The 16,030-nt window shown below is 40.8% G+C and overlaps 1 protein-coding gene and 1 long non-coding RNA gene across 2 annotated transcripts; one reads left to right on the top strand and one right to left on the bottom strand.

Annotated features, from left to right (window-relative positions):
• Positions 1-2,442: 2,442 nt before the first annotated feature.
• On the bottom strand, positions 2,443-6,582 carry LOC311632624. Its single transcript, XR_014796814.1, has 3 exons — positions 5,186-6,582; positions 2,964-5,155; positions 2,443-2,933 (listed from the first exon to the last, which is right to left on the bottom strand). It is a non-coding gene; the product is annotated as an uncharacterized lncRNA (long non-coding RNA).
• Positions 6,583-6,913: 331 nt separating this feature from the next.
• LOC311632610 (interferon-induced protein with tetratricopeptide repeats 1-like) lies at positions 6,914-14,913 on the top strand. The gene is made up of 2 exons (XM_084904338.1): positions 6,914-7,153; positions 13,192-14,913. Exons 1-2 carry the CDS (start codon positions 7,149-7,151, stop codon positions 14,621-14,623), a joined length of 1,437 nt encoding a protein of 478 aa, XP_084760464.1. The 5' UTR covers positions 6,914-7,148; the 3' UTR covers positions 14,624-14,913.
• Positions 14,914-16,030: the final 1,117 nt, after the last annotated feature.

The raw sequence follows: 16,030 nt of genomic DNA on the forward strand, positions 1-16,030 counted from the left end.
TACCTGAACTCCATTTGTTACCGGCTGTACTGTGAAAACTAATTTTAAAAAATAGGTATATATAGGGTGCCCCCCAAAATGTATACACTTAACAGTTGATAACCCACTAATTTTCACTCTCTTTCAGGTTTAACTTATTTGAAATAATGGATGAAGCCAGACAAAGCTTTGAACAAAGAAAATTTATTCTAAAGTGCCAGTAGATGTTTTTTATGGGGATACATAAAAGATAAAGTTTATGGTACCAAATTGGTAACTGTTGACAAATTGAGGGCCCCCAAATTCCAAATGAATGATTCTTCATGCATATGATTCCCTTGTTTCATGCACTGCCTAGACCAGAACAGTCATCATTTTGAAAACAGACACTAACAACAACAACAACAAATCATTTCTGTAGATTCTTTTAAATATTGAAAATGAACTGTATGTTAATAAACACTGACTTTATAATCATTCAAAGTGTGTATTCATTTTATTGGGATACCCTGTATATGAGAGTATTATTTGTAGCAGTGATTTTTAACTAGGGTCGAGGAGTTAAGAAGGAAGAGCAGGATTCTACCTCTCAGGGTAAAAACAAGTTGCATTTAGCAACATCTAAAGACACTTAAAAAAAAAAAAAAATATATATATATATATATATATATATATATATATATATATATTTGATTTTTTACAAAGAGGAAGGGAGAGGGATAGAGAGTTAGAAACATCAACCAGTTGCCTCCTGCACACCCCCACTGGGGATGTGCCCACAACCAAGGTACATGCCCTTGACCGGAATCGAACCTGGGACCCTTGGGGAAGCAGGCTGACGCTCTATCCACTGAGCCAAAACGGTTTGGGCAATGCTTTTTTTTCTTTTTTTTTTAATACATTCACATTTTAATAAAGAAAATGTTGAGCCAAAAACAAATATATTTTCCAAGTAAGTATATTTTATCTAACAAGCATTAAGTCCAAATAAGCACATTTAATAGGTGCCTAATTTTCTAATCCAAAGTGTGAAAAATACACCCCCCCCTTTCCTATTTGTGGTCCTCATTCACACCAGAGCATTCAGAGAGATCATCCCCGTCATGTGAAAACTAAAGAATCTGGTTGGTGGCAAAAGAGCAAAGTATATAGACGTCTCTGCAAGAGAGATTCCTTAAATTTGCTTCACAGTATAGCCTAAACACAGAATATAATTGAAGCTTCTCACTGCCCCACCCCTGTTCTAGAAATCTGAGAATCATAAGATTCTACTTAGGGTGTAAAACTACTTGAGTTCAAACAGTTTAATCTTAAACTCCACTTTAATAATACCTCAGATATATAAGTATTACCTTCCATTACAAGTTATATTTATTATTCTGGAATCCAACTTAGCATTGTTTCATACAAATTTATAAAAATTTATCTAACAAATATAGAACTATTTTTCTTTAAAAACCATCATGAAAAAACATGCAAACACATTAAACTAGAACCAAGTAAAGTATTAGCAACCATGAGATGAAGCTTTTTCTTTTCTTTCTTAAATTTGTGCCTTTTCCACAAAAGAAGTTCACACTAGTTCTACTAGTAGGAAATAGTATGTCTTCATTTCTTAGTGTAGTACATATGGAATTAAATATCATTATATTTCAAAGACTCTGGCTTTACACCAATTAGCCAAATACACAGTCTTTTGTACAATCATAACACACTGTGGCAAAAACTAGTCTGTTCTCTCCAGTTTATATTCTCTTGGCAAACCACGAATCTACTGCTTCTGTTAAGCATCTGATTGTCAGATTCGAACAAACTGAATATTCATGGTGATGATTAACCATTTAGTGTCTAAAACAGAAAACACAATTTGTCCTAACAATTCTTATAGGTGAGGCATGCATATCTAAAGAGGAACCTTTTTTTTTTTTTTCCAATAGTAGTTTTAAAGATATTTTAAAATAAGTAGGGTCAGAAAAATTAACAGAACGCATGATCACATAGACAGATCAGCATTTCCCAGGCATTCAGCTCCTCTCTGCAAATGTGATTAAATGTTCTTTGTTTGCACTTAAATTGTCATCTCAAACAGAAGGCATGCTTTTATTTATTTAAATAAATAAATAGTGCTGAAATAATCTCAGTAAGTCGCATACAGTTATATAGGTTCCCCAGGTTAAACTAAAGGTTTTATGGTTTGGATTGGGAGGGAATTCAAGGAATAAAAAGTCAGGGGGGGGGGTGTGACTGAGGGGGTATCAAACAGCAAGCCAAATAAAAGGGGGGGGGGGTGGGTAGAGATTTACCTTTGTAGGATAATTTCAGCCTTGGCACATTGTTCTTCCCATTTTGGTAGTTGGCTCTGGCTGTAAGCAGCACTCCCCAGGAGAGAGGCGATCTCAGTGAGCAGCCCATGCTGCAGGCTCAGTAGGTCTTTATGCTGCTTCAGGCTTCCCTCCTGTATTGAGCAGCCAGAGAAGTTCAAACAATCTGAAAACTTTAACAGGGGAGGTACTGAGCAGTCTTCAACCTGTTTGTGTGCTTTGATGGATAATGAACAGCTTCTCTGCCTACATCTGTGTAGGGCTCTGTGAGGTCTGCAATAGCCTGCTTCTTCCAAGAAAAAAATTCTCAATATCTGAGGTACATTTGTGCAGTCCAACTGGTTATTTTAAGTATCTGGACACTTTAAGTACCCTCTCTCTGGGCTTTTACTTGGATGGTGACGATGTGGCGCTGGAGAGCGGGGGCACTTCTCACAGGAGTTGGCGGAGGAGAAGCGCGAGGATGCTGAGCATCTTAAAGATGCAAAACCATTGTGGTGGCCACCTTCTCTTCCAGGACGTGCTGAAGCCTCCCCAAGGTGAGTGGGCAAACTCAGGACACCATGGGAGCCGCCATGGGAGCCACCCTGGCCTTGGAGAGAAACCTGACCAGGCCCTTGTGGAGATGCAGACCTTCAGTTCTATGACTCCCCGGAGAATCACTTCTGGGGCGAGGAGGTGAAACTCATCAAGAAGATGGGCGACACCTGACTAACATCTGCAGGCTGTCTGCCCCAGGCTGGGCTGGGCCAGTCTAAAGACACTTTTTAAAAAATATATATTTTTATTGGTTTCAGAGAGGAAGGGAAAGAGAAACATCAATGATGAGAAAGAATCATTAATCAGCTGCCTCCGGCATGCCCCCTCTGGGTATGGAGCTTACAACCAACCCAGGCATGTGCCCTGACTGGGAATTGAATCCTGACCTCCTGATTTATAAGTCAACGCTCAACCACTGAGCCACCCCAGCCAAACTAAAGACACTATTGTTGTTGTTGTTGCTTTTTTCCAATATATTATCATTGATTTCAGAGCAGAAGAGAGAGGGAGAGAGAAAGAAACATCAATGATGAGAGTGAGTATTGAGTCTGCAACCGGGGCATATACCCTGACCAGGAATGGAACCATGACCTCCTGGTTCATAGGTTGACACTCAACCACTGAGCCATGCCGGCCAGGCAGAAAGACACTTTTGACTGTCACAACTAAAGGGTGCTGTTGATATCAAGTGGATATACACAGTGATGCTGGGTGAATATACTACAATACATGGAATAGGTTCCTACAACAGAATTATCCAACCCAAATGCCAATGGTACCAAGGGCAAGGAATTCTGATTTACAGCCATCTCCTGGAATAGTTCTTGGAAATAACTTGAGGAATCATACTGATTACTTAAGTTTCAGTTTCCCATGAAGATTTTAATCAGTTGTCATGTTTCACTTTATATTTCCCTTTTTCTCATGTTGACAGGAAGAAATTAAAAAACAATATACTAATGATTTTCCCAAGGATCCACCCAAACCAATAGTCTTTAAAAAAAAGTTTGATATTCAAATCCCACCTAATAATTTCAGTATGTTCAACACCCACTCAACAGCCAGATCTTTCTTCTCAATCTTGAAAATTTATTTTTCTTTAAAAATTTTTATGGGGTTTTGTTTCTTTGAGTTTCTAAACAATATACAGAGATATCCAGGAGGATTTTTTTCTTCTAATTTTATCATTGATTGCTTACTTGTTATCCATTTAAACTTTAATAAGCAAAAACTATCTCTTGAACCAGATACAGATGAGAGAAAGGAAGGGAAAGAAGTAGAAACAAGGAAGAAGAAAAAAAAAAACATAATAAAGGCACTAGAAATGTTTTCAAACATTGGAGCTCTATTAAGTTTTTCTACATCTTTGGGGAGGAGAAAATCTGGATTTATTTTATTTATTTATTTTTATTTTTTAGAATATATTTTCTTTATTGATTTTGTACAAAGAGGAAGGGAGAGAGATAGAGAGTTAGAAACATCGATGTAAGAGAGTCATCGATCAGCTGCCTCTTGCACACCCCCTACTGGGGATATGCCCGCAACCAAGGTACATGCCCTTGACTGGAATTGAACCCGGGACCTTTCAGTCCCCAAGCCGACGCTCTATCCATTGAGCCAAACCGGTTTTGGCTGGATTTATTTTTTTCACCCCGAGTAAACTGTTCAGTACCTTTTCTACAATGTCAGGTAATTTCAATCACACAATAGACAACAGGGATCATCATAGGCCCAGTTCCAACCCTCATGTACTTCAAAATTACCTGAGGATTTATCTTTAATCTTAAAATTGGGGGCCCCTTCCCAGAATCAATATGTCTGGGATGACGCCTAGTTAGCATTACTCTTTTTAAAAACATATATTTTTTATTGATTTCAGAGAGGAAGGGAGAGGGAAGAGAGATGGAAACATCAATGTTGAGAAAGAATCATTGATTTGCTGCCTCCTGCATGCCCCCCATCAGGGATCCAGCCTTCCACCCCAACATGTGGCCCTGACTGGAATCAAACCTGAAACTCTTCAGTCCACAGGCTGACTATCCACTGAGCCAAACCAGCTAGGGCTAGCAATACTCTTAAAACCTCCCTAGATAATTCTACTGTGCAGTAGGGGGTTGGGATCCAATAAGCTATTCCAAGTCACCTATTTATCAGATATGAAAAGTGAGGCTCATAGAGGTGAAGTGGCTTATCATTATTAGTCATTATTAGTCAGTCATTCAGGGAGCGGATCCTAGCTAGACTGCTGGGAATGGAATCAGCCCAATGCTGAAAATTCATTTTCTGAAAGTTTCCATTTCTCCAGTTCTTGTTTTCTTTTCTAACTGTTCTTAACATGCGTGCACACACACACACACACACACACACACTTCCTTGTCTTTTTCTCTCTCTTTAATACATGTCTGTCTTGCATCATTCATGCGTGTGCTTATGCCCACGTCCCCTCCCCCTGGCCAGGCTGGCCGTACCCTACCCATACACAATTCACGCACCGGGCCTCTGATATATATACTGAGTGGCCTGATTATTATGCGTTCAGAGACCATAATAATCTGACCAATCAGTGTATATGTTACAGGCCCAACACTTCCCCAGTGTCAGCTTTCCAGTGAAGCTGGTCTAATTGTCTCCTCTCAGTAAACACTCCCCCCCATGGTTAAATTAACTGTGGTTAGAGATAAGTCTGCTTTGCCAATCTGCCAGGGAATCACCACCTTTCTCCAGGTACCAGGAGAGTGGAGAAATTTCCAAAGAAAAATCAGGAGAAACAGGTGCTTGGCAGACACCAGTAATGGGAGACTCATCTGTACCCAGGATCCCAGCCTCCCTATTCTCTTCCACCTCTTTCCACGACACAGCGCAAGTACACAAGATGACATGGGCCAGGTGGGGTAGACCAAGCCTGAATGCCATGGGCACCAAGGGACTGGACAATGCTCTTGCATAGGTGTGACTATCAATGTCTGGTGAATAAGAACACTTTAGGTAATTACCATAGAGAGCATTTAAAATAAGAAAATCCTGTCATTCAGCATTAATAATATTTTTGTTGTTGTTAATCCTCACTGAAGGATATTTTTCCCATTGATTTTTTGAAAGAAAGGGAGGGAGGAGGAGGAAGAGGAGGAGAGAGAGCTAGAGAGAGAGTGAAACGCTGATATGAGGGAGACAGCTTGATTAGTTGCCTCCTACACGCTGCAGGGCAGGGAATCAAACTTGCAACCCAGGTACATGTAGTAGGGAATTGAACCCATGGCACTTCAGTCAACAGGATGACACTCTAACCACTGAACAAAACAGGCCAGGTCAGCATTAATTTGATTTGTTTTAAAGTCTCAAGATCATAGTATGTACATTTCCCCTGTTCCTGTGTCTAAAGAAGATGTTATAGGCCTCATACAGTCACTGACCATTCTCCAGAAGGGTATGCAAAGGCATAGAATAATTCATAAGAAAAGCTCTCAGAAAATAGGAGAAAAGTTGGGTTAAGACTCCAGTTTATCCCAGCCAGCTGGTGTGACTCAGTGGTTGAACCTATCAACCAGGAGGTCATGGTTCAATTCCCAGTCAGGGCACATGCCTAGGTTGTGGGCTCCATCCCTAGTAGGGTGGGTGCAATCCATAGATGATGCTCTCTCATCCTTCATGTTTCTCTCTCTCTCTCTCCTTCCTCTCTGAAGTATAGGTATATACATATACATATACATATACATATACATATACATATACATATACATATACATATACATATACATATACCTCCAGTTTACAGATTTGCAGAAGTGCATACCATAAAATGAGCCATTTCTGTTTCCAGATGAGCAAACAGGCAGCGGTCTGGGGCATGTCTTTGACAAGTTCACGCAGCCAATAGTCATAGGTGTCCCTGGCTCCAGATTCAGTGGACTTGACATAATTGGCATCTCCTGACGCGGCCAGGTTTCCGCAAGGCCAGGTAAAGACTCAGAGAGGAATTCACACATCACTGACTCTGTTCTTCACCACCTTCACCTCAATCCCTTTCCAAAACAAAACAAAGGAAGCACTTACCGTTTTAGTTTCATTTTCACTGGCAGGAACTCTGCTTCAGTTTCACTATCCAGTTTCAGTTTCCTCCTTGGTTTCCAAGTTATTCTTCAACAACACGCCCACAGTTTACCTCATTAGTCAGCTGTTTATGTCCCTTAAATAGCCCTGTCCTGGGGCTGAAACTTACCTGCAAACCTACAAGGCAGGTTGGTCTGATCTCCCTGGAGCCCATCCAGCTAACCAAAACACTGCAAACTGCTGCCTGAACTCTTAGCAGCCATGAGGTAAGGATTTCTCTGCTTCTCTCCCTTTTTGCCTGAAGTTTTTTGGGGAAATGTTAATCATCACTGTCTCGACAGACTTAATTTCAGTGCTGACAGAGTCTCCTCACTCTTCTGTTTGAGCATCTGCTTGTGGACTGGGTGTGTGAGTGTGTGTGTACATTCGTACACAGATAAATGGTTTTATTCATTCCGGCATTTTCATTTCTGTTAGCATGGCCCTGGGGAAACTTACTCGTGTTAAAAAGCCCAAAGAAGAGGAGGGAAACAGGAAGAGAATTCCACAGGGAGAAGATGATCCCATTCTCTGAAACGAATTTTTGCCAAACTCACTTCTGTCTGCCTTAGGGAGGGGATGGACAGTTTGCCTGGATAGAGAGATTGCTTGTAGCGGGCTCCCTCCCGTGGAGGAAATGCAGGACCCACACAGCTGTGGGCGCTGCGGTGCTGAGGTCGCAGATGTCTGCAGGGAAATCCTGTGGGATGTGGTGGGAGCAGCTGCCTGCCTAGAAGACAAGGCCTTCCTCCGCAGGCTTCTGGCCTCACTCTCAGCACTGCTGAGCTCCTTCATTTCAACTGGATTGGAGATCAGCAGATTACCTCCCTCCTGGGGAAGCCTTGATAGCCTCCTGTCCCCGGGTCGTGGCTGGAGTTCTGCCCTGGGGAACACCCATGTCTTCTTTCAGTAAAGGGCCGAATGTGAGAACTTATTTATTGTCCCAACAGAATCTAGATTCAAACAATCCCTGATAGCGGCAGATTGAAAGAAGACATAAATCAAAATCGATCTGTACATTTCCCTTCAGAGCTCCAATGGGTAAAATTTTGAAGGGGCAAAAAGTTCCAGAAAATGCACATTTACTGGCCCCGATCAATCTTCCACCCCTCCTTTGGTCCACAGAAAGAGTGGTTTGTCACTGGTTGTTGTTGTTGTTGTTGTTATTATACTTTAAAAGTAGCCATCACTTCCTACATGTTTATTAAATGCCAGCTGGTTTCTAAAATGATTGTGTAAGTTATTGTATTTCACCCTCAAAAGAAACCATGAGGCAAGTACCCATACTGATGGTTCAATAATGGATCTTGGATTTTAAAATGTTGAGATCATACAGGTAGTAAGTGATAGAGCTGAGACAGGAATCAGAGTCTCTATTCAATGACATCTTATTTAATCTTTAAACCAATGTTTCTCAAAGGGTACCAATGGGGGTTTATGAGATGAGTTCAGACAGCCTATTAGCTTTTACATGTTAATGTTTTGGTGTTGTTTTTGTTTTGTTTTGTTTTGTTTTTAACATGTACATGTACTAGAAAAATATACATACATAATTTGAAGAATTTCTGTTCAGGTTAGTGATATGGTTTTGTTATTACAATAAAATACATGTAAGATAAAATCTGCCATTTTAACTAATTTTGAGTATACAATTTTGTGGTGTTTAATACATTTGCAATGTTGTGCAACTATCACCAGTATCTACTTCAAGAAAAGTTTCATGCCCTATCTGGTTTGGCTCAGTGGATAGTGTCGGCCTATGGACTGAAGGAGCCCAGGTTAAATTCTGGTGAAGGGCACATACTTTGGATGCAGGCTCGATCCCCATTAGGGGGCATAAGGAGGCAGCCAATCAATGATTCTCTCTCATCATTGATGTTTCTCTCTCTCCCTCTCCCTAATCAATTATACATAAATATATATACAGAGAGAGAGAGAGAGAGAGAGAGAGGTGGGGGGAGAAAGAGAGAGAGGGAGAGAGAGGAGAGAATTTTCGCCCTAACCGGTTTGGCTCAGTGGATAGAGCATCGGCCTGTGGACTGAAAGGTCCCAGATTCAATTCCGGTCAAGGGCACGTAGCTTGGTTGCGGGCACATCCCCAGTAGGAGGTGTGCAGGAGGCAGCTGATTGATGTTTCTAACTCTATCCCTCTCACTTCCTCTCTATAAAAAAATAAATAAAATATACATTTTTTTAAAAAGAAAATTTTCATCACTCTGAGGGGAAACTCCATAGCCATTAAGCAGTCACTCCCCACTCACCCTTTGACCTAGGCCCTGACAACCATTAATCTGCTTTCTGTCTCTATTGACTTGCCTGTTGTGGATACTTCCTATAAATGAAAACATATCATATGTGGTCTTTTGTGACCAGCTTATTTCAATTAGCAAAATGTCTTCAAGATTCATCCATGTTATATAGCATGTATCAAAATGTCTTTCTTTTATTTTATTTTATTTTATTTTATTTTATTTTATTTTACTTTATTTTATTTTATTTTATTTTATTGTTTAAGGTATTACAAATAGTAGTACATACGTCTCTCCCCCCCCCCCACCTCCCTCAGTCTCCTCTACTCCCCAGCACTTGCCCTCATCCCTGTCTTTCTTTTCTTTTTTTTAAATATGTTTTTATTGATTTCAGAGAAGAAGGAAAAGGGAGAGAGAGATAGAAACATAAATGATAAGAGAGAATGATTGATCGGCTGCTTCTTGCATGCCTCCCACTAGGGATCAAGCCCGAAACCCAGACATGTGCCTTTGACTACAATCGAATTTGGGACCCTTCAGTCCCAGGTTGATGCTTTATCCCCTGAGTCAAACCACCTAGGGCTGTCTTTCCTTTTTAAGGTGAAATAACATTCCATTATATGCATGTACCACATTTTGTTTATCCATTCATATTTTGATGGACACTTGATTTGCTTCCACCTTTTGGCTATTGTGAGTAATGCTATGAAGACAAATGTGCAAATATCTGTCCAAGTTCCTGTTTTCACTTATTTTGAGTAGATGCCCAGAAGTGAAATTGCTGAATCATATGGTGATCCATGTGCTTAATTTTTTGAGCAATCATCACCATTTCAGCTGCCCCATTTTACATTTCCACTATACACAAGGGTTCTAATTTCTCCACATCCTCACCAACACTTGTTATTTTCTGGATTTTTAAAAATATAATAGTAATCTTAATAGGTGTCAAGTGGTATCTCATTATGCTTTTGATTTCATTTCACTAATGATTGATGTTGAGCATCTTTTCATGTGTTTATTGGCCATTTGTTTATCTTCTTTGGAGAAATTGCCTACTCTAATCCTTTTCCCATTTTTTTTTTTTTCCCTTGGAACCCTTTTATTTTTTATTTTTTTATTTTTTTTATTTTTTCTTTTTAATAAATTTTTATTGTTCATATTATTACAAATGTTCCTTTCCCCCCCTTCTTACCCCACCCTCTGTCCTTTCCCCACCCCCATTGTCCTCATCCATAGGTGCACGATTTATGTTCAGTCTCTTCCCACATCTCCCTCTCCCCTTTTCCCCAAGAATCATCAGTTCACTCCCCTTCCATACCTCTGATTCTATTATATTCAACAGTTAATATTGTTCCTCAGATTTTTTTTTTAGTTTCCTTGGTTTTTAGATTCATTTGTTGATAGTTACGTATTTGTTGTTCATAATTTTTATCTTTATTTACTTTCTCTTCTGAAAGAACCCCCTTCAGCAATTCATACAATTCTGGTTTGGTGGTGATGAACTCCTTTAGCTTTTTTTTTTATTAGTGAAGCTCTTTATCTGACCTTCGAATCTGAGTGATAACTTTGCTGGATAGATTATCTTTGGCTGTAGGTTCTTACTATTCATCACCTTGAATATTTCTTGCCATTCCTGTCTGGCATGCATGGTTTCTGTTGAGAAATCAGCTGACAATCGTATAGGTGTTCCTTTATAGGTAACAATCTGCTTAGCTCTTGCTGCTTTTAATATTCTCTCTTTGTCTTTTGTTCTTGGAATCTTAATTATGATTTGTCTTGGTGTGGTCCTCTTTGGATTCCTTTTATTTGGAGTTCTGTGTGCTTCCTGGACTTGTAAGTCCAATTCTTTCACCAGGTGGGGGAAGTTTTCTGTCACTATTTCTTTCAGTATGTTTTCGATATCTTGCTCTCTTTCATCTTCTGGGACCCCCATAATTCTGATGTTGGATCGTTTGAAGTTGTCCCAGAGGTTTCTTACATCATCTTCAATTTTCTGGATTCTCTTGCCTTCTAGCTTCTGCAGAGGAGTGTCTTCTGGCTCTTTATGTTCCAAATCTTTGACTTGATTCTTGTGATCTTCTATTCTGTTTTTAGGACTCTGTAAAATATTTTTTATTTCAGACAATGTATTCTTTATTTCTTGTTGATCCCTTATCATTTCTTGTTGATCCCTTTTCATATCCTCATAGGTCTCATTTATTTTATCGGCCTTTTCTAGGAGACTCTTGAAAAACCTTATAAGTGTGGTTTTGAACTCTATATCCAGTCGCTTTTTGTCCTCCATTTCTTTCGTTTGTGATCTATTTGGTTTAGGCATTTTCGCAGGCAGCTTTCCTGATGGGGCGGGGTTTCAGGGTGGAGCCTACAGCCTTGGCTTCCGTCAGCCCCGCCCTATGCGACTCCTGAGACTCAGGGTCCTTCAGTACTTGTTGCAAGCGCCTCTGAGAGAAAGGTGCCCTCGATTTTCTCCTGCTGCCAAACTGTCTATGCTATCCCCCAATGAGTCCGGTATTGGGGTTCAGTTCAGTTGGAAGTGGAGTTGGAGGTGGCGTTCAGAGCAGTCTGGAGCCCCAGTCTCCTTCCCGTCAGGGCAATCCCGCGGCACAGCTGGCCGGCCCTTCTCTGCGCGCTGTGTGCGCGCCTCCGGGACCTCCTCTCGCCGTTCCCTGGAGTTCTGCCTTACAGCCCAGCTCCCTATGGGTGAGCCTGGGTCCCCAGGGTCTGGCCTAGAATTGGGGTTCAGAGCAGTTGGAGCTGGGCCCAGCACAATCGGAGCTTTTCTCTGCTTCCCGCTTGGGAACTCCAGCCAGGCACTCGGCCTCCCTCCTCTCCTGCTCCGTCCTCTCCGCGCACCACGTGTCTCCGTACCTTAGGCTTTTACAGCTCCTCCGCGATTCCTTCTGGTTTTCTCCTAGCTTCTTGTTGTAGGATTTCCAGTCAGTCGACTTTCCTGTAGTTCTGGGTAATGTCCATTTTATATTTCAGTTGTATTTTATTGAAATTGTTGTGTGCGGCTGCGGCTAGTTGCCTACCCGAGCAGCCATCTTGGATTCTCCTCCTTTTCCCATTTTTTAATCAGCTGTTTATTTTTGTTGTTGAATTGTAAGTCTTGTGTATATAATCTGCTTATTAATCCCTTATCAGATACATGATTAGCAAATATATTTTCCCATTCTGTGAGTTTTCTTTTCACAGTATTGGGAATGTCCCTTGATGCACAAAAGTTTTAAATTTTGATGACATACAACTAACCTATTTTTACTTTTGTTGTCTGTGCTTTTGGTATCCTATCCAAGAAATTATTGCCAAATACAATGTCATGGAGTTTTTTCTCTCTATATATTTTTTTTTCTAAGATCCTCATAGTTTTAAGTCTTACATTTAGGTCTGTGATCCCCTTTGAATTGTTTTTCTTTTTTTCTTTTTTGTATAGGCTGTAAAGCAAGCATGTCAAACTCTCGGCCGGTGGGCCATTTAAATAAATGAGACCTGTGGCCCACTAGTCACGAGTTTGACATGCTTGTTTTACAGCCCATTCAAAAAAGAAAGGAAGGGTTCAGTTTCATTTTTCTGCATGTGGATAATCAGTTTTCCCAACACATTTATTGAAATGCTGATCTTTCCCCATTAAATGATCTTGGCACATGTGTCAAAAATTATTTGACAATTGTTATGGACTGAATTGTGCCCTCACCCCCCAATCTATGTTTGAAGCCCTAACCCCCAATGTGACTATATTTGGAAATCGGCCTGTACGTGAAACCCCTAATAGGAAAAGCTGACTATATTGAAACAAATCTGGCTGTAACTGGGCCCTGCCGATTCAAACCTGTGGTGCTCAAGGGTCAACAGTATAGGAACTCTAAAAGTAAATAAATAAACAAATAAATAAATAAAATGTAAGGCAGGTATGTCCTTTGCAAGGCTAAGTTATACATGTGAAGTGTCTTACCTGGCTTCTTTCCATTGGCTGTTTCTCACCTAACAAAGAAAATCTGCTTTTATTTCCATAGTGTGAATGCTGACGAAGATCAGGTCCGAGCTAAGCTGGAACAGTTGAGATGTCACTTTACGTGGAACTTGCTCATTGAAGACACTGAACTGTCTGATTTAGAAAACAGGGTCTTTGATGAAATTGAGTTCCTAGACACAAAATTCAACGTGGGAATACACAACCTCCTGGCCTATGTGAAACACCTGAATGGCCACAATAAAGAAGCCTTGGAGAGCTTGAAAGAAGCTGAAGACATGATGCAGGCAGAACATGCTGACCAGTCGAACGCGATAAAGCTGGTTACCTGGGGCAACTATGCCTGGCTGTATTACCACATGCACAGACTGACGGACGCCCAGATCTACCTGGACAAGGTGGAGAACACTTGCAAAAAGTCTGCCAGCTCCTCCTCCTACACAATCGAGTGCCCTGACATGGACTGTGCCGAAGGATGGGCCTTGCTGAAATTCGGAGGAAAGAATTATGAGCAGGCCAAAGCCTGCTTTGAGAAGGCTCTGGAAGTGGACCCTGACAACCCTGAATACAGCACTGGCTATGCAATTGTTGTCTTTCGTCTGGATGGCATTAACAAAACATCACATGTTGGGGAGGCATTTTGTGTGGAGCCCCTAGAACGGGCCATCAGGCTAAATCCAGAAGATGCGTATATTAAGGCTCTCCTCGCCGTGAAACTTCAGGATATAGGACAAGAAGCTGAGGGAGAAAAGTACATTGAAGAAGCACTGGCCAACATGTCTTCGCAGACTTACGTCTATCGATATGCGGCCAAGTTTTACCGAAGACAAGGAGCTATAGGTAAAGCTCTTCAGCTCTTAAGAATGGCTTTGCAGGCCACACCTTCCTCTGCCTTCCTGCATCACCAGATGGGGCTCTGCTACAGAGCAAAAAGTTATCAAATAAACACAGCTACAAACTGGCAGCCCAGAGGACAAGATAGAGAAAATAATGACAGGGTAGCAAAATCAGCCATATATCATTTTGAACTTGCTGTGGAACTAAAGCCAACATTTGATATTGCTTATCTACACCTCGCAGAGATGTACGTACAGGCAGGCAGCTATAGAAAAGCTGAAGATGTTTATCAAAAACTGCTCCGCGTGAAATCACTTGAAGAAGAAACTATGCAAGAGTTGTATTTTCGCTATGGTCGATTTCAGGAATTTCAAAAGAAATCTTTAGTCGATGCAATTATCTATTATTTAAAAGCAATCAAAATAGAAAAGCCGTCATCTATAAGAGACAAAAGTATCAGTGCTTTGGAGAAAGTGGTTTTAAGGAAACTTCAAAAAAACGTGGTAGACATAGAAAGCTTGAGCATCCTTGGGTTCACCTACAAATTGAAAGGAGAAATGAATAAAGCCCTGGAGTACTATGAGCGGGCCCTGAGGCTGGCTGTTGACTTTGAGAATCCTGTGGGATACACTCCTTAGGCACTGAAGTATGGACCACTTGGACATTTCCTTTGATTTTACGTTATGGTGTGTTAGTCATCTTTTCTGCTTGCCGCTTTCAGAAACATGTAACTTTTGCACAATCACTCAAGCCTGATAAAATGTGACTTTGTATTCAAAAAAGAGTGAAGTAGAATAGTTATGCCTTTGCGTGTGTGAGAAAGGAAGACAGACATAAGCCATCTTTCTGTGAATGTTATGTAACAACAATAACAGTTTGTTAAGTAAATTTGTAGCAAATAAAACATTTATTTAAGCACTTACATAAAGTAATATGACTCGTTCATTTGATCAACAAATAGTTTCCAGTGCCAGATACCAAACATACTAGGGGGGATATAAGGAAAATTCTTTTCTTCAACCCATCTTAGGGTTCTTGACTGGGGCCCACAAATTAGACTAAGAAGAATAAGAAAAGAAAAACAAACAAAACTTTATAAACATGCGTCTTACATACACATGGGTGTGGTACCTGGTGAGAAGTAACTCAAAGAGGTGGTTAGATCTTGGGCTTAGATAGCATCTTAACAAAAGAACAAGACATTTTCAGAGAAGTGACAAGACAAAGGAAAAGAACTTTTGAGTTTCTAGGGTGACCAGATGACCCCCAAGAAGCAGGAGCCTGCAACAGTGTAGGTAGCAATTAGCAAAAACCTAGGCTAGGGCCCCTATCACTTATTTTACTATTGTGGCAGGTGCCCTGGCCATCCATGTTCCCATGATGCTGCTAGAGGTGAAACTGCATTGGAACTAAGGACCTCTAGCCATATCTTGCCTCAGCTTCGATTACCCACCATCCGTGTGAGTCCCCAGCCAGACCAAATGTGATACAGACACCTCAGCTGGAGTCCCATGCTCAAGGGAATATGCCTTCTTTGGCATTCCCCTTCATCTCCATCCTTTCACCCATGCCTCTTCCTGAATTCCAACACTGATTGATCTGAATTCAACATTTCTTCTCCTACGTCCACCTCATATCTTTTGAAAGCTGTACTGTGAAAACTAATTTTTAAGAAATAGGCGTTACTTGAAGCAGTGATTTTCAGCTCAGGTTGGGGAAAGATACTAGAGAAAAGGAGAATTCTGCCCCTCAGGGCAAAAAGAATCTGGCCAACTTCTGTAGTCAGTTTAGGTTGTCACAACTACAGGGTTTTACTGACATCTAGTGGGTATATACAAAGATGCTGGGTAAACATCCTGCAATGCCCGAGATAGCTTCCTACAACAAAGAATTATCCAGCCCAAATGTCAATAGTACCAGGGCCAAGAAACTGATTTACATCCATCTCCTGGAAAGAGTTATTGAAAATGAGTGTTTATTTTGAAACTTGAGTATTTATCTATTACTTAAGTTTCATTTTCCCAAGCAGATCTTAGATCAGTTGC

The sequence above is a fragment of the Pipistrellus hanaki genome (assembly GCF_964339955.1).
Source record: "Pipistrellus hanaki genome assembly, chromosome: 14".
NCBI classification, from domain to species: domain Eukaryota; kingdom Metazoa; phylum Chordata; class Mammalia; order Chiroptera; family Vespertilionidae; genus Pipistrellus; species Pipistrellus hanaki.